The sequence below is a fragment of the Pan troglodytes genome, chromosome 13, assembly GCF_028858775.2.
Source record: "Pan troglodytes isolate AG18354 chromosome 13, NHGRI_mPanTro3-v2.0_pri, whole genome shotgun sequence".
Lineage (NCBI taxonomy): Eukaryota > Metazoa > Chordata > Mammalia > Primates > Hominidae > Pan > Pan troglodytes.
The window spans coordinates 43,518,416-43,538,638 of record NC_072411.2 but is presented as its reverse complement, the minus strand read 5'-3'; the positions used below and the strand labels follow the sequence as shown (position 1 = coordinate 43,538,638).

The window sequence follows — 20,223 nt, the reverse complement described above, 5'->3', positions numbered from 1 at the left end:
CAACTTATCTAGGGATATGAGATGAAACAATGACTCAATCAACCCTCAGATTTTAAATCCATACTATTTTAATGGTTGAAAAGAATATCTATGTTTTTAATGCATTATTTGAAAAAATACATATTGCCTTTCCTATGCAGCTTTAAAGATTAGGTGTTTAATCACATAGGCTAACTTCAATGTCTCTGAGAACAAGAGCAGCACTCTTACAGTATTTTCTATAGTTTTGTTTTGTAAAACAATGCTAGTAATTTCTTGTGCTTAACAGTTTTACCATTTAGAAAAGCTAACACATAATTCTGTTCTTTTTTACATCTTTTCAGGTCCCGAGGAGGTAGAAATCAAGTGCCCCTTGAATCACATTGCTTGCCTTGGTACCAACAAATGTGTTCATTTATCCCAGCTGTGCAATGGTGTCTTGGACTGCCCAGATGGGTATGACGAAGGAGTACATTGTCAGGGTGAGTCCATTTGTGGAACGATGCAACTGAAATATTAAATTTTACATAGTAATGAAAGTTCAAAGAAAACCTATAACCTGCCTTTTCTTTCAACTATAAGCATATCAGTTATTAAGAAAGCATGAATTTTACTGCCAGACATTTTAATATGCATTTCAAAGCTGCAAGTATTATGTTTGAGCAAAAAAACACCATTAGACAACACACACACACACACACACACACACACACACACACACAAATTTAGACTTTGAAGTTGGGCTCTTAAACAATTATATGTTTCATATAAAAAAGTACTTTTGAGCTAAAGACAAATGAGAAGTCTTTGTCACAGCAGATTGATATCACATGGTGTTATAAGCTTGTTTCCTCTGCTTAAACAAAGAATTTGAAGGAATGTTTCGTCAAACAAGTATTTCAGTAAGAAGTATGAAGGAAAATTTTTCCTTCATAATCTTTCCATGATATTAGACTGTTAACTTTCTTGTAATTTTGTCTTTTTAAAAATCGACATCTGAATTCTACAATGGTACAATATTACCTAGATATTAATGATATGAGGGATAATAATTAAAATCTAAAAATTAATAAAAAGTTAAATGCTACTGGCACTTTCTAGTGGGGGGTGGAGTGGGGAGAATGAAACATGAGATGAAGAGAAATAAGAGCAGAAGAAAACAGTCAAGGATCCAGGTAAGGACCCAGATTTGGAAACAGAATCAAGGTATCAGTCAAGTGAATCAGGCTGCAGGATGGAGCTGGGAAAGAAACAACTGTACTGGAAGTCTTTAACTCAGATTCTCATAGACTGAGTGTAACACAAAGGATATTGAAGCTAAGATTTCGATAAGAACCTGTCCTTCGTTTGGGGGTCAGTAAGACAACAAAGAATAGAAGAAAGGAGAGGAAACTGGAGATAGCGTATCTGGTTTCTGGGTAGCTTCACACAAACGAATTGCTGTCATGGGGGAAGAGGTCCCAGGTCACCAGAAATTCCAGTTGTTCAGGAGGAGCTCCAAATATGTATACGTTTAAAGTGCTCAAAGTCAGATGCTATTTTTTAAAACATTGTATAGTCAATAATATGCCCAAACAAAACCTGTCTGGGGGCCTGACAGGTCTTGTTGGCTGACAGTTTTCCAGGTCTGGGGTGAAGTAAGCTGAATTCAAGACCATAAATGGAGAAATATATTAGAAAAAGCATAAATCTTAGAACAATAACCTGAAGATGTAAGAGTGTTGAGAGACTACAGGTAGGCTGTGGAAATCAACTGGTCACTAGGTCTTTTCCCTCTTTCTAAAGGAAAGTCCAATTACGCTGACTCTGTGGATAAATTCTGACTGGGAATTTAAAGATCTTCAGAAGCTTTCTTGTTTGGCCTGAGTTTCCTTTCTTAGCATTAAAATTACATAAAAAATCAGCAGATTCATAGTTGCAGGTATGAATACATATGTAATAATAATGAATAAGAGATTTTATTTTTATGTAAAGGCTTTGTGACATCTTTTATGTAATTGTATATGAAAAAGTGATATGAAAAGTAGGCCGGGTGCAGTGGCTCACTCCTGTAATCCCAGCACTTTGGGAGGCCCAAGCAGGCAGATCACCTGACGTCAGGAGTTCGAGACCAGCATGGCCAACGTGATGAAACCCTGTCTCTATTAAAAAAAACAAAAAATTAGCTAGCTGTGGTGGCAGGGGCCTGTATTCCCAGCTACTTGGGAGGCTGAGGCAGGAGAGTTTCTTGAACCCAGAAGGCAGAGGTTGCAGTGAGCCAAGATTATGTCATTGCACTCCAGCCTGGGTGACTGAGTAAAACTTCATCAAAGAAAGAAAGAGAGAATGAGAGAGAGAGGGAGGGAGGGAGGGAGGAAGGGAGGGAGGGAAAGAAGGAAAGAAGGATTTTTAAATGATAGGCATTAAAGAGTTTAATTTTCTTTTTGGATATTATATTTTCTAGATCCTAATTTTATTCAACTCAGTTATAATTCAGGCTTTTTGTTATATTGTTTTTGAATTTCCAGATAGATATGTATGACTAAGCTTTTAAAAGAATAAAACCATCACCTTTCCAAATATTTCATCAGAAGTGATTACACACATTTGAATATCATAAACATACTTCTGTGCCAAGGATTGTATGAAAATATATCTGAGTTTTCTGATAACATTTAGATTTTTGATCTAATATATGAGGGCATATGTTAATAGCATAACAGGGGATTCAAATAAAAACAAAGTATTTGAACAAAAATAAAATGCTTTTAATTTTATTTTGATCCTTGAAAAGATTGACATATATATTGGATTAAGACAAATTTCAAGTATGTAGTTGTTTATGCTCCATTCTTTTTTTTCTGTTCTAATTCAGTTATTTAAGTGTTTCAAGTTTTCTTTCTTTTATCACATGTGACAACTTTTTTTTTTTTTGCCAGTGGGAGGTTTAGTTTGCAGTGGGAGGTTGATTGTACCATTTTGGACTTTTAAATATTTTTACATTTAACCAAATAAAGTGTTTTAAAAGACCTAAGCAACCATTCATTATGATCTATGGTAGACTTAGAAATAATAAATATATTTGGATTTCTACTTGCTATTTAACCTCAGTGGAGGGTTTTTCACCTTCTTTTCTGGCCTTGCACACTACATAGCATTGTAAGAACAAGGTGACTAAAGAGATACAGTCATCCTAGAATCAATGATTTAAAAAAATCTTTCTGCATTGAGAAAATAAACTCAGAAATGAGTTTACCTGCTTGGTCTTGTAAAGTTTCCTCACCACATGGACAAAAACCAAATCACTGGGCAACATTAGATTTGCAACATTTATATAGTCTGTGTTTAAATGTGAAAAGGTGACTGCCTATAAGCAAAGGTACATTGTAGGAACTGAGTCTACTTTCTCACCCTCAGCCTTCCTCCTAATTTGTGGTCACACCTGATGAAACATTGTTTCCTGGAGAGTTAATTAGGAACCAGCCCCATCAAGTCTGTAAGGAACTTTCTTATCCACTATAGACAGAAAATAAATCAAGAAACCAGATTAATTCAAACGTTACCTTTCTTTTTGGAAATTCTTTCTTTCTTTTTTTTTTTTTTTTTCAGAACAATTCTGTCTAACTCGGTTATTTTTACATTGCGTCCTTTTTGTTGCATTCTAAGCATAGACTGTAATTTAAGTAATTATACCTAAAGCCTAAGATATGATTAAAAAATGGATGTGGTTTTTTTTTTGTTTGTTTTTTTTTGGGGGGGGGGGTTGTTGTTTTTTTTTTTTGAGACGGAGTTTTGCTCTTGTTGCCCAGGCTGGAGTGCAATGGCGCTATCTCGGCTCACCATGACCTCTGCCTCCCAGGTTCAAGCGATTCTCCTGCCTCAGCCTTCCAAGTAGCTGGGATTACAGGCATGCGCCAACACACCTGGCTAATTTTGTACTTTTAGTAGAAATGGAGTTTCTCCATGTTGGTCAGGCTGGTCTCAAACTCCCAACCTCAGGTGATCCACCCGCCTCAGCATCACAAAGTGCTGGAATTACAGGCGTGAGCCACCGTGCCCAGCTGTTTTCTTTTTTTCAGAAGAGGATCCAAAATATATTTGGTGGTATATTTATATCCTTTATAAAACTAATAAGGGAAAAAATTAAAATTTGGGGGGTGATGTTCTGGTCCTGGGAATGTTTTTGTATCAACTGAATTGCTTTGTGAATATTTCCTAGAAAAGTCAATATCTTTCTAGTAAAGATAATGAAAAGATATCTATTATTAATGATTTTCTATAACACTGATATTTTCATCTCCATAATTGAGCTCCATCTGAAGAAAGAATAATGGATTTTTGTATATGGGGGTACTTGCATGTAGAAATATGCTTATAAAAGTTTTACAGTAAAAACTTTCAAAATCACATATTTTTGAAAAGTTAATCTCTTTCTACACAGTACTTCATATTGGTGGTAATATCACCTTGTCTAATTGCATGAGCAATGAAAATGCATCCCGTAAAATACAAGGCCTCTCAATCCAGAAAATTTCCACAGAAATGCACACAACCATATAAAGAATGATGGAAGAAGTGAAAAACTTTGACAAATAGAAACAAGATGGACTAAGATGTATCAAAATGCTGTTTTAAAATTTGACATTCTTAAGATAATTTATTATGTTAATGAAACAGGAGAGTTCCCTGACTCCCCTCGCAGAATGTGCGACAGAGTTGTGGCTCATCTGTTGGGCCGCCATGGGCTCAAACCCCTTCCAGGAAGGGGAGCACGCAGACAGGCAGGTGCAGGAGCTGGGGCCAGCACTTTTGGGCTCTGGCCCCAAGGTAGCATCTACGGTTCGGTACCTGCAACTCCCAAAGCCCCAGTTGGCATGTTATAGTGCTCTTTTAGCTCTGCCATCTGCAGATGGCTTAAGTGTTAACCAGCTGGGTGCCCTCTTAGTACCCAGGTTCTTGTCTGGTGTCCAGGAAGAATCAGGTCACACAGGGAAATTGAAGGATGGTAAATGAAGGAGATTTTATTGTTGGATGGAGGTGGTTCTCAATGGAATGGATGAGAAGCTGGAAAGGGGATGGTGTGGGGAGATGATCTTCCCTTGGAGTTCGGCTGTCCTGCAGCTGATCTCCTGTCTGACCATCCCCAACCGAACTTCTCTCGACATTCAGATGCTCCGTCGCTTCTCTCCTTCTCTGCCTCACCACTCTGTTGTTCTGCTGCTTTTCTGCATTTTTATTCTTCTCTTTGTGGCGCCCGAGGTTTGGGGTTTATATGGGTACAGGATAGGGAGGTGTGGCAGGCCAAAGGTCAACATCTGGGTGTGAAGACAGGAATGCCTGTTCCCATTTAGGGCCGTGGGTTTCCAGGCGTGAGGATGGGGCCTTTGCTGGGGAACTGCTCTCTTCTACCCAGGATTTCCCTCCCTCCTGTCAGTATTATTAACATTTAAAGTGGGTATAAGCAAGAGAAGCCTTGTTTTTATTCACATCCCTGTTAGATTACATTTGTAGTGCCAAGTGGTAAGTTATTTATTTATTTAGACAGAATCTTGCTCTGTTGCCCAGGCTGGAGTGCAGTGGCCTGATCTCAGCTTATGGCAACCTCCCCCTCCCAGGTTTAAATGATTCTCCTGCCTCAGTGTCCCAAGTAGCTGGGATTACAGGCCTGTGCCACCAGCTAATTTTTGTATTTTTAGTATAGCGGGGGTTTCACCATGTTGGCCAAGCTGGTCACAAACTCCTGACATAAAGTGATCCACCTGTGTTGCCTCCCACAGTGCTTGGATTACAGGCGTGAGCCACCACACCTGGCCCCCAAGTGCTAATATATTTAAATGTCCATGGGAATGACAGTCTCTGTGGCAGCATCTGCCCTTATCCTGTTAAAAGAATATAGAAAGTTCAGAGGTCAGTGAAAAGAGGAATTCTACCTTTTATATCACTAGCAAAAGTGACTATTCAATCTATGTAATTGTTTTCTAGCAAACATTCTGAAGTCCTTTTAAATCTAAGAGAATAACATATGTGAAGATTTTACTAAAACTGATTGGAGAAAAAAAACTCTGACATATGAAAAGCTCACCCCCAAAACATACAAATACATACACACATACTCATCTTTTCTCATATTTTGTTTTTCTATTCTGAACATTTTCCTGTATGATTATTAGTATATGACATAATTAATTGGCATATTGGATCAGTAAACTAAAAAAGAAAAAGATCCCTTTATATACCAACCAACTCCTTAAAATAATACATATTCAGACTTTTAAATTACATTTGATTATTTTACTTTACTTTCCAGTTGGAAAATAACTTTCCTAATATATGCAATTGCATTTTTTCTTAATCCACTCATAATCTATTGTCAATAATTCTAATGTATTTAATTTAGATGATAACTTCTGTTAATTAAAAATTTATGTAGCTGGTTTTTTACTTTTATATTTCTATCCATAAAACGAAACTCTTATGAAAAGTGCTAAAAAAATCCTGGGGGTGATTTAGAACTTAGAGGCATTCTCAAAATGGACCAAGCTAAATGGTAGCCTTTATTTTCTGTAATGATTCACCATGGGAAAATTAGTAATTCTTTAAACTTCTTACTTAATCTTATATGTATTCCAAATTTTCTAAAAAGAAATTGACCTAGAGGTTTTACAGAACTCCATTTTTTTTTTTTTTCCAGAAAGGAAAAATTTATCTGTGCTGTTATTTAGTTAAAAATCCTATTCCAGCTACTACTATGGAAAACGGAAAGAAGAAAGGAGGAAAGGAAGGGAGAGAGGAAAGGAAGGGAGGGAGGAAAGGAAGGGAGGGAGGAAAGGAAGGGAGGGAGGAAAGGAAGGGAGGGAGGAAAGGAAGGGAGGGAGGAAAGGAAGGGAGGGAGGAAAGGAAGGGAGGGAGGGAGGAAGGAAGGAAGGAAGGAAGGAATTTAGTAAAGCTACTGAAGAAGAAAAATGAATTTGCAGCTCTTTATTGTTGTTTTTAATTTTACTTAATTAATCTTGTCATAGCCTCATTTTAAAAATTTCATTAAAATATAAAATCATACTATAGAGTGGAATTTCAGCATGCAGAATTCCAAAACAAAGGTATGGAGAAGAGGTGTAATTGCAATGTTATAGTAAGTGTATCTGTCATCAACACTGAGCTTAAAGCACAGGGAGGGAAACCTGTGCTCAAGTGACTTGAAACATCAATAAGTCGACAGCTAAGAAACAAAGAAGTGGAATTACCCAGGAAGACCTAGGTTTGTGAGCTCAGAACACTTTTGATTAGTAAAGCTCTTACAAGTTAAGAGTAGATTCTGCTGTATTTTCTCTGTGTTGAGCTGCGCTAAGGTGATCAGATAGTCTCAAGCCTATCTCAGGTGTAAGGATTTCCACTCAAAGAGATTAGTTTAAGTAACTGAGTTAGTTTAGTGAAAGGCTATGACCCTTAACACTACCTGATTTCAGGGCCAAGCTTAATGCTTCCCAGAAGCAAAGCAACAATTTCTAGAAAGAATAGAACTTCTATAGGTGTTTCATCCTTTTGAAAGACCTATACCACTATTGTTTATATTGACAAATGACACCTACATGAAATTAGGATTGTGCACTTATGGAGGACTGCTCTAAATATATATGTGTATATGTGTGTATATATAAACGTATATACACATGCATATTTGCACATATGTATGTATGTATGTTCATTTTTTCAGGGACTTAGTTTTATAAATTCTGTTTAATTAGAAATATGCTTTTTTTGCAGACATCTGACTTCTTAACACTGATTTATAAGGCATAATTGCTAAATTAATACTGCTAAAGAGACTTAGAATTCAAGTTTAAAAATGTTCGAATATGTTGACAGAAGGGGCAGCTAGCTAACTAAGTAAATACCTCTGGGGAAAGGATGACTAAGTAATTTGACCCTACGTTGTAGCTGAGAATTCAAAAGGTAGTCTAAAATAGTTCATTGTTGATTGGAAGTTAATTCCTTTGTCATAGATTTACATCTTTGATGAATGTTAATATTATATTAAAAACATGTTCTCTTCCTCCAAACAGAATTATTTTTTAAGAATAAATATGGAAACAAAAAAAAATTGTAAATTTTTACAAATGGTGTAAACTGCCTACTAGTAGTTTAGAAATGATCACAGAAGGCTTTAAGTTAAAAGGAGGTATTCTTCATTAAAACATCATTTCAGATTCTGTATCTGTCCCTCTTCTTAGACAATAGTGGTTTCAAATGAAGTTACATTACTTCCATAATTTTTTATCACAGCTTTTCTGTAGTGAGATTCCTGGTGCATTATGGATCTTCATTTGTTGCTGCAATATACTCTATTTTCAGTTAATTTTGATTTGATTTGATTTTAATTTTTTTTGAGATGGAGTCTTGCTCTTGTCACCCAGGCTGGAGTGCATTGGTACAATTTCAGCTCATTGCAACCTCCACCTCCGGGGTTCAAGTGATTCTCCTGCCTCAGCCTCCCAAATAGCTGGGATTACAGGCGTCCAGTACCACGTTTGGCTAATTTTTGTATTTTTAGTACAGACGGGATTTCACTGTCAGGCTGGTCTCGAACTCCTGACCTCAGGTGATCCACCCGCCTTGGCCTCCCAAAGTGCTAGGATTACAGGCATGAGCCACTGTGTCCGGCCAATTTTAAATAGGTGTAAGTCAACAACATGTATCCACTGCTCCCACCCCAATAAAATATTTACTCTGTGTGTATACCTGGTATCTGTAGTAGAAGAAATAGCAACTGCTTTGATATGGAGATTTACCCCTTGGTGCAAACAACTCCTATTATTTCTACCTGTTTCTCAAACGTACTAGCCTCTTAGATGGAAGTCTTGTGTGAAATCACAAAAAGCCAGAAAACTCAACTTCCTTCAGACAAGTAATCTCTCCCCAATTAAGGAGACATGTTAATGTTCTGCAACTCTTGATAGTGTTAATTTGTATGAATATTTATAGGCCCTGGTAGCCCGTGTTTATCTAGATATTTCCTTCATCTTTCTCATCTTGATAGTGGAAAACAAAGAATGTAGAAAATATAATGAGTATGAGGCCAAAAAGACTTTTTTAAATGTGCCAATAGAAATACACTAAGGACTTTTCCAAAATTCAATTGATTAATCAACTTCAATAAAATTTTGTTTGCAGTGACAATATTCCAGATATTTAGCTAAATACCAGGGATTCAGAAAGTCCTATTTTCCGCCTTCATGGAATTCACATGTAGTAATTGAGGTAGGTAAAAATTAAAGAGGAAGAATAAGACGAGAAACATCTAATTCTACATGAGAAGATGCAAGAAGATATCCCAAGTGAGCTGATAGGTGACAGGCATCTCACTCTAAGCGTTGGGTAGGCAAATGAGGAAAGGAAGAACATTACAAAATTAGGGAACTACATATACAGAGGCATAAGTGCAGGATAAAGTATTGTGTGTTCAAGATCTCTAAGTTACTGGGTAAGGTTGAAGCATACATCCTTGAGTGTAGTGAGAGGAGTTTGAACCTGAAAAAATACTTAGGAATAGACCAAGAGGAGTTACATTAGAATAGGTACACAGTATGACTTATCTAAAATGCATTTCATAGAACCACAAAAAGCAAGAGAGTAAAAAAAAAAACATACCAGGGTATATTCTCAATAGTATTTTAAAGGTGTTATATGAAATTGTTTTAATATTAAGCATATAGTAGCTAGAATTGTTGCATATGTGTAGCAGGTTACATAGTTTATTCTTAGAAAATATATATGTGCATTACTGTAATTATAAAACTTGAAGATAAACAGTAATCCTTACCTCACATTGATCAACTCCAGAATGGATGCACATTACATGTTGTTCTTTAATGTGTCACTTGGATGTAGTTTGTGTAAGTGAAAGTCAAAATCGACGACATAAGGAGCCATATTAAGCAAAATCCTTTTCAAATAACATTTAGAAATTTGGAAGGTATATTTACTATTTTAAGCAACCATAATTTCACCATTAGCAAGCTACTAAAATACTACCTTGTTATAACATGCCTAAATTTTGTCCTCTTGTCCCTTAACTTTGAAAAATATATCATTGTTTTAATATTATTCAAAAGTATGAATTATAACAAACTGTCACTCAGCTCTCTACTCAACCTCAAATGTGAGGCCAAATCCCGTATGATTCATTATTTGGTTTTTTGACACAGCAGCTTGATATTTAAAAAGCAAGGAATTAAAGTAGGAAGCTGAAGTTGAATGGCATCCCCAAGAGTCACACTGGAAATCAGCTGGAAAGTAAGCGTTAAACCCTGTGACCTTGAGTTTTCCTTCACCAATTTTGACTACTGGGCCTTAACATATCAACTCAGAAAACTGCATAACCTTATGATGCTTCAGCATCCTCCTGACCCATTCTCAAAGCAGCAAGATGGCTTGTAGAATTTCAACTGAAGACATTTTTCAACTAACTATATATTCCCTGTCAGGTTTATTAATTGATTGAAAAGGAAAAAAATGTGCTGAGTAAACAACAGGCTGAACAACTATGTAACTAGCTTGAAGTATTCAATGTCTAAATCTTACTAGTAGCTTATCGCTTTGAGAAAAATTAGTACTTTCATTGGGTGAAGAATGTGGAAGGGAACTGTTCATTTTGACTCTTTGAAGTAGATCTGCACCAGTAACAATAAGAAGTTAAAAAACTTTAGAAATTTCAACTTTCATGATGGAATCTGGAAGAAATAAAGAGAGATTTCTCAAAGTCATTCAATAGAGAAAGTTTAAATTTTGAATAATGTATTCCCACGGGGGATACATTCCAAGATCCCATGTGAAGGCCTGAAACTGTGGATGGTACCCAATCCTATATAGACTATGTTTTTTCTATACATGCATACCTATGATAAAGGTTAATTTATAAATTAAGCTCAGTAAGACATTAACATCAATAATCATAAAATAGAACAATAACAATTTACTGTCATAAATGTTTCGTAAACTTGGTCTTTTTCTCTCTCTCAAAATACCTTATTGTACTATATTTACCTTTCTTCAGATGACAGTTGACTATGGCTAACTCAAACCTCAGCCCGTCAAACCCTGGAAAGTGAAACATTGAATAAGAAGGGACATTACAATGAGAATTAATCATAAATATTTAGAAGACTTGAGATCTGTTGAGCCTAATCTGTAATTCTAGTAAATCTTACAAATTCTATAGAGAAAGCTCACAAGATATTTTCAGCCAGTGTTTTCATTTCTGAATTTCTAATATTTTCATAATTGTAAAAAATACTATTTTTGTGGCTTTTTAAATAGTCCATTCTTTTCACTTATATAGTAAACCCTATTCCATGGAATTTCATGTGTGTTAGTTCCATCTACTGTTGTTTTAATGTGTATCACCCCAAAATTCAAATGCTGAAATCTAATTACCAAGGTGATGTTATGAGGAGGTGGGTTCTTTTGAGAAGTGTTAGGTCATGAAGGTGGAGCCCTTACAAATGGGATTAGTGCCCATATAAAATAGGCTCACACCTGTAATCCCAGCACTTTGGGAGGCCAAGGTGGGGTTGGATCACTTTAAGCCATGAGTTCAAGACCAGCCAGGCCAACATGGCAAAGCCCCATCCCCATAAAAATACAAAAATTAGCCAGGTGTGGTGGTGCATGTCTGTAATCCCAGTTACTTGGGATGCTGAGGCATGAGAATTGCTTGAGCCTGGGAGGCAGAGGTTGCAGTGAGCCAAAATCATGGCACTGCTCTGTAGCCTGGGCTATAGAGTGAGACTGTGTCTCAAAAAATAAAAAAAATAAATAAATAAAATAGAATCATAGAGGTCTTTTGCCCCTTCTACTACATGAAGACACAGCTGGAAGACCTTATTCCATGAGCCATAAAATGGGCCCTCATGGAAAATGGAATCTGCTGGTACCTTGATCTTGGACTTTCCAGCTTCTAGAACTATGAGAAATAAGCTGCCTTTGTTTAAGCTACCAAGCCTCTGGTATTTTGTTATAACAGCACAAATGAACTAAAATAACAGAATATTGCAATACATTAAGTAATATTCTGAAAAATGAAACAGCTATGAGACTGGTTACTTCTGAGCTCACCGTAGTCAGTCTTTTCAGAATCAAATCAAACAATTATTTCTTTTTCACTCTTGTGGAGATACAGAGACATATGCACGTATATTATACGTTTCCAAACTTTTGGCATACATTTGTATATTTGAATTTAGATGCAAGAAACTCTTCATTAGTGACTAATATTTTAGTGAAAGTAAATCACCCAGATTTATTTGCATTAGCTGAGAATTTGTGTTCTAGCTTTCCATTAGGCTTGCGATTAAGAAAAAGCTTGAAACCAAATGATTGATCTCTTTATGCCACAAGGGATTGTAGAACTGGTCCAACAACCCACTGTGGTTGTAAAAAACCATGAAGCAGCGACCAAAGAGAGATCAATCTGCTCTGCTCAACGAGCTTCTTCTGGATTAGGTCATTGTGCTTGCGAGCCAAGGCTTGAGTGTCGGATACAAGGAGAATGGGAAGGACAAGCCCTAAAGAGCAATTTTTACTTCCATTAGCTGAAATGTGTGGTGTGTTCTTATTTAGAGTACAGTACAGGTACAAAACCAGAAAGTGCCAAGAAAAAATCTATACAGTTCAATAAATGACTCTGAGAATTCTCCAATATTCTCAGAGCAGTAGCTCTAAGAACTTGAATTGTCTGATTTTTAGTTAGGTTAATTAAATATTACTTTAGTGGTCTCAAATAAGTTTGGAGAGAAATATTAATAGGTATAAATGCTCTTTATTCTAAATGGTATATGTAAAATGATCCCCAAATATTTATTATATGTAGAATTAAATATACAATTTGTTTTATATACATGTATACAGAAATATATGTGTGTATATAGACTGTGTATATAGAAATATATGTGCACTCTATCAAATTTTCCTAGCCTGTGTCTATTGGATATCCAGATAAAATGATTATTTAGGGAATTAAAAATAACTTATCCTTTTATACTCTTCAACTGGGTTTGTTTCATTTGTTCCCATTTTCAAAACCAGTGTAAGATGAGGTTTGCACTAGTCATGCTCTTGCTTTGACTCCTGTGTCCTCCTGCCCGCCAATGACTTCAGTTCCATTTCAGTAAGTCAGGGTTGTATTCCACCCATCTAAATTAATTATGCAAAACAGAATGTGCAGAACCAAGAGGAATATGTTTGGGATAAAATTCTAATGTTGCCTAACACAATATAACTTACATTTTGATGTGAGCTTTTCATGCAAATATGCCTTGGTTTAATTTGTCTTTTCTGCCCATGTATAAGTTTCATACCCCTGCTAGAGTGGAAACATCTAAAGAAACATAGTTTACTTCTACCCAGTCACTTGACTGCAAAGACCCATCAAACTGGGCAGAGATGACAAACATACAGGGAACCATGAGGGAGTGATGGAGTGTAAAGGTGTAGGGATTGTTTTGCAGAACAACTTCTAGGGATAGTATGTGCCACACTGTATGCTGGAATTCCCCCCCGCTCCGCAAACAAGCAAACAAACAAACAAACAAAAAGCAGTGTGCTTTTTGTCAGGAATATTCATGCCTGCATTTTGCCTAAAATGATTTGCTCCTTTCAGTTTTGTTTCTTATTTACCAGAAATATCTGCAATGTGCAGAAGGGAAGTACAGGTCTCCTTGATGACTATAACTACAAATAGAGAAGCAGCAATAACTTTCTCTCAGTGCAAAATAGAGTTGTTGGATAATAGGGCCAGAAGGGACTTTCAGAGGTCATCAGTTCATCTATCTGCCTTCAGGCTGGACTGAAACCAAACTCACCTAGACAGATTGCCATCTACCTTATGCCTTCAGGGAAAGACATTCTAATAACCATTTTTAGTTACACGGTCAATGCTTAGCAATTTGTACTATGTGCAAATACTTGCATTTTGTATCGTAATATTTTCTAAGCCCTCTTAGTTTTTAGCCTGTTCCTTCTAACAGATTCTATACTCCTGTAACTTCATCATGCTTTTCTTTCACTTCTCCAAATAGTTTTAAAGTTTCCAAACCTCTGAAGTTATAAACCATCGGTCCTTACTAACCCAGACACAGTTTATTGACTGTCTATTACCCACTGTAATTGGCTGTCATAGTTTCTGACTGCTATAATTCCCCCCGTGCTCTCTCTCTCAGGTAGATATTTAATACACCTGAGAGGATATATATATATATATATATATATATATATATATATATATATATATATATAATGTATCTGTGTGTGTGTATATATATATCCTGGGGAGCCAGTGAGGGCTACATATGTAGCAAAAAACTGGCAAATACCTAGATAAATGTCCATAAAGGATAGTTCCTGGGGAGCCAGTTAGGGATATATATATATATATATATATATCCCCTGAGCACTTCCTTTTCACTTACACCATATCAGTCAGGAATTGTGTTTGGCTGGGAATAACTGAGATCTTTAAAAGACTGGATTAAAAAAAAAAGTAGAGTTTTACAGAATTTTACATTTTCTTTCATATTAAAAAAAGGTTATAGATAGACATTCCATTGAAGGTAAGGCAATTCCGTATGTGACTCGGGTCCCAGACTCCCTTATTTCTGTTCTGCAATCCTTGTCACTTGGCTTTCATCCTCAAGGTAGCAAAATGGCCAAAAATTGGCCACTGCAGCCCTAAATATCACATCCACATTCCAGGAGGAAGGAAGAAGACCAAATTATCCCTACCAAGCAACTTATTTTCTTCTTAAGGAGCTTTCCAGAAGCCTGATTAAACACAGTATCTACCTTTATCCCATTGATCAGGATTTTAACTAACACACAGCCACCCTGATTTGCAAGAAAGACTGGGAGATGTATCTTTTCAAGAGGGTAAACACTGCTTCAATAAAATCAGATTTGGAAGAAGAAGATAAAGGATATTTGATAACAACTAACATTTCATGCTATACATGTTTTAATAGAGCAGTTAGTTACTCACTAGGTAGCTGCTGTAGTCCTACTATGCTTGATAAACTCTATGAGAGGACTCTAAAGGAAAGAAAGAGAGCTGGTCATTAATTAGCTCTGTGGCTTTGATTACCAGTTAAAGAATAGGTTTGGACAGTATCACTGACTCCTTCAAGATATAAAATTATATAAACAAAAATATTTAGGCCGGGCGCAGTGGCTCACGCCTGTAATCCCAGCACTTTGGGAGGCTGAGGCAGGTGGATCATGAGGTCAGGAGTTCAAGACCAGCCTGGTCAAGATGGTGAAACCCCATCTCTACCAAAAATACAAAAATTATCTGGGTGCGGTAGCAGGCACCTGTAATCCCAGCTACTCGGGAGGCTGAGGCAGAAGAATCTCTTGAACCTGGGGGACAGAGGTTGCAGTGAGCCAAGATCGTGCCATTGCACTCCAGCCTGGGTGAAAGAGTGAAACTCTGTCTCAAAAAAAATAAAAATAGTAATAAAAAAAAACATACCTGAGAGGTATAAAAGTCATGCTATAGGCCAGGCACAGTGGCTCACACCTGTAATCCCAGCACTTTGGGAGGCTGAGGCGAGCAGATGGCTTGAGTTCATGAGTTTGAGACCTGGAAAACATGGAAAAAACCTGTCTCTACAAAAAATACAAAATTTAGCCAGGAGTGGTGGTGCTTGCCTGTAGTCCTAGCTACTTTGGGGGCTGAGGTGGGAGGATGGCTTGAGCCTGGGAGGTGGAGGTTGCAGTGAGCCCAGATTGTGCCACTGCACTCCAGCCTGGGCGATAGAGCCAGACTTTGTCACCTTGTCTCAAAAAAAAAAAAAAAAAAAAAAAAAAAAAAGTCATGCTGTGCTGTAGCAAAAAACTGGCAAATACCTAGATAAATGTCCATAAAGGATAGTTCCTGCGGAGCCAGTGAGGGCTACCTGCGGCCTGAGGAAAGCCAGATTAATGGAGTTTAAGGGAAGAAAAGAAGATACTGATGTAGCCATCTCTTTCTGTCCCTCCTGCCCAGTTTCTTCCTTATTTTTTTTCCATTTTTTCCCCATTTCTTTCCCTTTTTCTCTCCCCTCACACTCCCTAGCCACTGCATATCCCACACTTTTTCAGCCTTTATTTTCTCAGTTTTATGCCTTCAAATACAAGCTTACAGTTGAGGCTTTTTTTTAAAAAACTTGTCTGAATTTCAAAGTCAGCAATTATTTCACATTTCTGGTCAGCCAACCCTACTTTAACATTGATTTTAACTGTGTTTTGTCGATGTGTATACTTTCTTTCTGTTTTATTTAATATATTGAGACTGCCAAGCTACATTAAATAAGTGAAGCCATGTTAAATTGTACTTATTCTCCCTCTGATGGTAAATTTCCTATCTTTTTTTTTGTTTCCTTTCCTTAGCCCACTGATATTTGCACAAATAAACCCAAAACCTTTGTTTTATTGCTATTGATTTTTGTTTTATTTTGAAGGAGTTTTAGTTTTCCTTTTAATTTCAAATTCCATCAGGTGATTACTTCTAACACTTTTTACACCCCCAAATAAATCCCTATCAGTGAGATCTCAATTAAGAAAGCCATTCTTACCACATGGTTTTATAGAGTAAATAGGCATTATATAGGCACTGGACCAGATCTTAATAAAAAGTCACAGCAAAGGGATGGGCGTGGGGGCTCATGCCTGTAATCCCAGCACTTTGGGAGGCCGAGCCGGGTGGATCACTAGGTCAGGAGATAGAGACCATCCTGGCTAACATGGTGAAACCCCATCTCTACTAAAAAAAAAAAAAAAAAAAAAAAAATATATATATATATATATATATATATATATATATATATATATATATATATACACACACACACAAAATTAGCCAGGCGTGGTGGTGGGCGACTGTAGTCCCAGCTACTCAGGAGGCTGAGGCAGGAGAATGGCATGAACCCGGGAGGCAGAGCTTGCAGTGAGCCGAGATCATGCCACTGCACTCCAGCCTGGGGGACAGAGCGAGACTCCGTCTCAAAAAAAAAAAAAGTCACAGCAAAAACAACATATCAGATAGAATGCATAGTATATCCAATACACATTCCAATTTGTTCTAAAAATCCTTGATGTCTAAGTAAGAGAAGATAAAGATGGTTGAATTCAAAGTGCTTAGAGGAATCAAAGTTAGAAAAATGTTAGAGATTGTACCAAATTCCCTATGTATATTGCTCACTCATACATTTTTCTCTCGTTTTTAGCAAGGGTAAACTCACAGCAGTGTGGTGTTATGCTTCTTTTTTGAGTGGGCAGGTAAGAAAGTGGAGAAACTCTTGGGATGAGGCTAATGATGTCTTCACCTAACCAGTCAGTGTTAGGAAGACCTGTGTGGATTCGCCAGCCAGGACAGCATACTTTTTCTAGTATTAACAACTCATATCTTTTAGGAGCCTGGAACTGAGACAAATGTGGCTGAACTGCCGTTAGCAATATCTGCCAAACTTGAATGGCTGTATTTTTAGTTTATACATAGCACAGGATTTTATGGCCCCCCAAAATCAGAAAAAATTTGAGATATATCTATAGATAAAATGATATATATTATATATAGTTATATATTATATGTAATATTATCCAATTATATATATAATTTGGATAAATTTTATATATAGTTTAAATATAGGATAAATATTTGTTGAAATACAATCAACATAGGCCAGTCCTTGTTCTGAGGATATCCAAATGTTTCCTACAAATAGGGGGTTCTCATTATTGTATACATACCACTTATTAGCAGACAATTTTAATATATATAATATATAATTATGTACTATATATATTATATATATTATATATTATTATCTATTATATATATTATATATAATAGATAATAATATATAATATATAATTATATATAATAATATGTATAATATATATAATATATAATTATATATATATAATATATATAATATATAATTATATATATATAATATATATAATATATAATTATATATATATAATATATATATATAAAAACATGGATTGGATTTTTAAACTGTTGCCATATCATTATCTTTCCTGTTCAGATAGAAATACTATAGGCAAAGAAATAGTCCTCCCACTTAAAAAGTCTATATTGAAAGACATCATGATTGGCAAAGGCTTTTTATTTGTTTCTTTCCTGGTCAAACTATTCTTTTTGAAATCTAGGCTTTTGCTATTTGACTGCTGAATTTTTCTCCCAAAGGTTATTTGGTACACAATGTATTTCTCCCTTTTTCTTCAATAGCTTTTTCTATTTTCATTTGTCATTTATGATTTGTGGCATGTAATAGTTTCAGTGAGAAATACTTCCCAAAGCAAACATAAATATTTCCAATGTCTAAAATTACAACAATTCTTTGCTATTCAGATAAAGATGGAATATATAATCATTCTTTTGAAGAGGCAATTAGCACTTAGTTCAGTGACTTGGGATGTTCCAACTCTTTCAAGCTTTGTTTTATTCTTACTGCATTCAACCAAAGTACTACTTGTCTACAATGGACCAATACTAATCTAAACAAGAACTGCCTCAGGATTCTCAGTGACAGTTTACTAATGCAGAATATTAAAACAAAGGGTCATCCAACTGTCTTTGTGAGGTCACAGAAATGTTATTTCCTTAGCACTGACCCAATATAGCTCAATAGTCAATTGTATTCAGTTGTGAAAAATTGTCAGAAGTTTTCCTCTTTTAAAAAATTACAAAATATACTGATATCATAATTGTGAATTGCTATTGTTGTTTATGATCATGTTTTATGCTATAATAGCCATTCATACTTAAAATTTAAAATTTTATTACTTATTTACTTATTTTTCAATTAAACAAAATATTTTATTGTTGGCTTTGGGCAGCTGGTTACTACTAGTATAGTAACAATAAGGCAGCGTATAGAAACTTAAACTTTCTTTGTAAGTTAAGCTTTATTTTATTGTAGAAAGATAAGGAGAGGATGGGGTAATTTCACCTGTTATTTATTAATTTTTTTATTTTTTTGAGTTCTGAGATACATGTGCAAAACGTGCAGATTTATTACATAGGTATACATGTGCCATGGTTGTTTGCTATGTCTATCAATCTGTCATCTAGGTTTTAAGCTCTTTATGCATTAGGTATTTGTCCTAATGCTCTCCCTCCCCTTGACCCCCACCCCCCAACAGGCCCTGGTGTGTGATGTTCCCCTCCCTGTGTCCATGTGTTTTCACTGTTCAACTCCCACTTATGAATGAGAATATGCAGAATTTGACCTGTTCTTATTGTACAATAGGAGGAGAATGTATTTGAACTAAGATTAGATATGAAGCTATAATTGAACTGATGTGTTAAAGATCAAATAAATGCTCAGCTTTAGGTACTGTTGGAATTAACTTAGAATTATTTTAAAAGTACCTCTGTGGAGGCCTAGTAATATAGAGCTGACTTGGTGCCATTAATGTAATCACAATTGATGGGCTAGACAAGGAACTACAAATGAAATATATATGGATGGATGATCCAGCAAATAAAAGACAACACGTTGTATGTCTGAGAGAAGGCTTTCAGGAGGAAAATTGATTTCTACCAACTTTATTAAAATATTTTTGAAACCTGACAAATTGGTTCTGGAGACTGAAGTTGCAGTGAAGTTAACAGCCAAAAGGCAGGAAAATGGTATAAGATGAATATTAAATTTTTGTGCTTTGAATGCAGGGATTAATCTGGCCTAGGTAAGGAAAAATAATTTGAGAGAAGATAATTTTCAGAGTTGACTCAATGTTAGCTACTTTGTACGATGACAAAGTAATTATTCACTTCAACATCCTCATGCCACATTTGTGTTTAGATGATGAAAACTGTGTCTTAAATTAATGGGAGCTAAATCATGTATGGAAAAGGAAGGTTGTCTTCCAACAGAGGGGGATATTGAAGTGTCTCAGAGACTTATTTTCTTCAGAATTTTACATTTATGCTACTTTCATGTTCTTCGTAGATTCAGTCTTCAAAAGTATGGTTGCTTTGTTTATATTTTATTTACCTGTTTGGATAAATATTTGTTGAAATACAATCAACATAGACCAGTCCTTGTTCGGGGGATATCCAAATGTTTCCTACCAATAGGGGTTCTCATTATTGTATAGATACCACTTATTAGCAGATAATTTTAAACATATGTGTATATATAGACTTTCATTTCCCTACTATGCTATTTCTTCACTTTCATTCATTGTCTCCATTTCTACTACTTTTCA

General features: G+C 35.8%; 1 protein-coding gene across 1 annotated transcript in view; it reads left to right on the top strand.

Annotated features, from left to right (window-relative positions):
* Positions 1-20,223, top strand: part of LRP1B (LDL receptor related protein 1B) — a 1,946,873-nt gene that overhangs the window by 693,070 nt on the left and 1,233,580 nt on the right. The window contains exon 6 of the mRNA XM_063790432.1: positions 324-461. Within this exon, the coding sequence (XP_063646502.1) occupies positions 324-461 (138 nt within the window). The remainder of the gene's footprint in view (positions 1-323; positions 462-20,223) is intronic.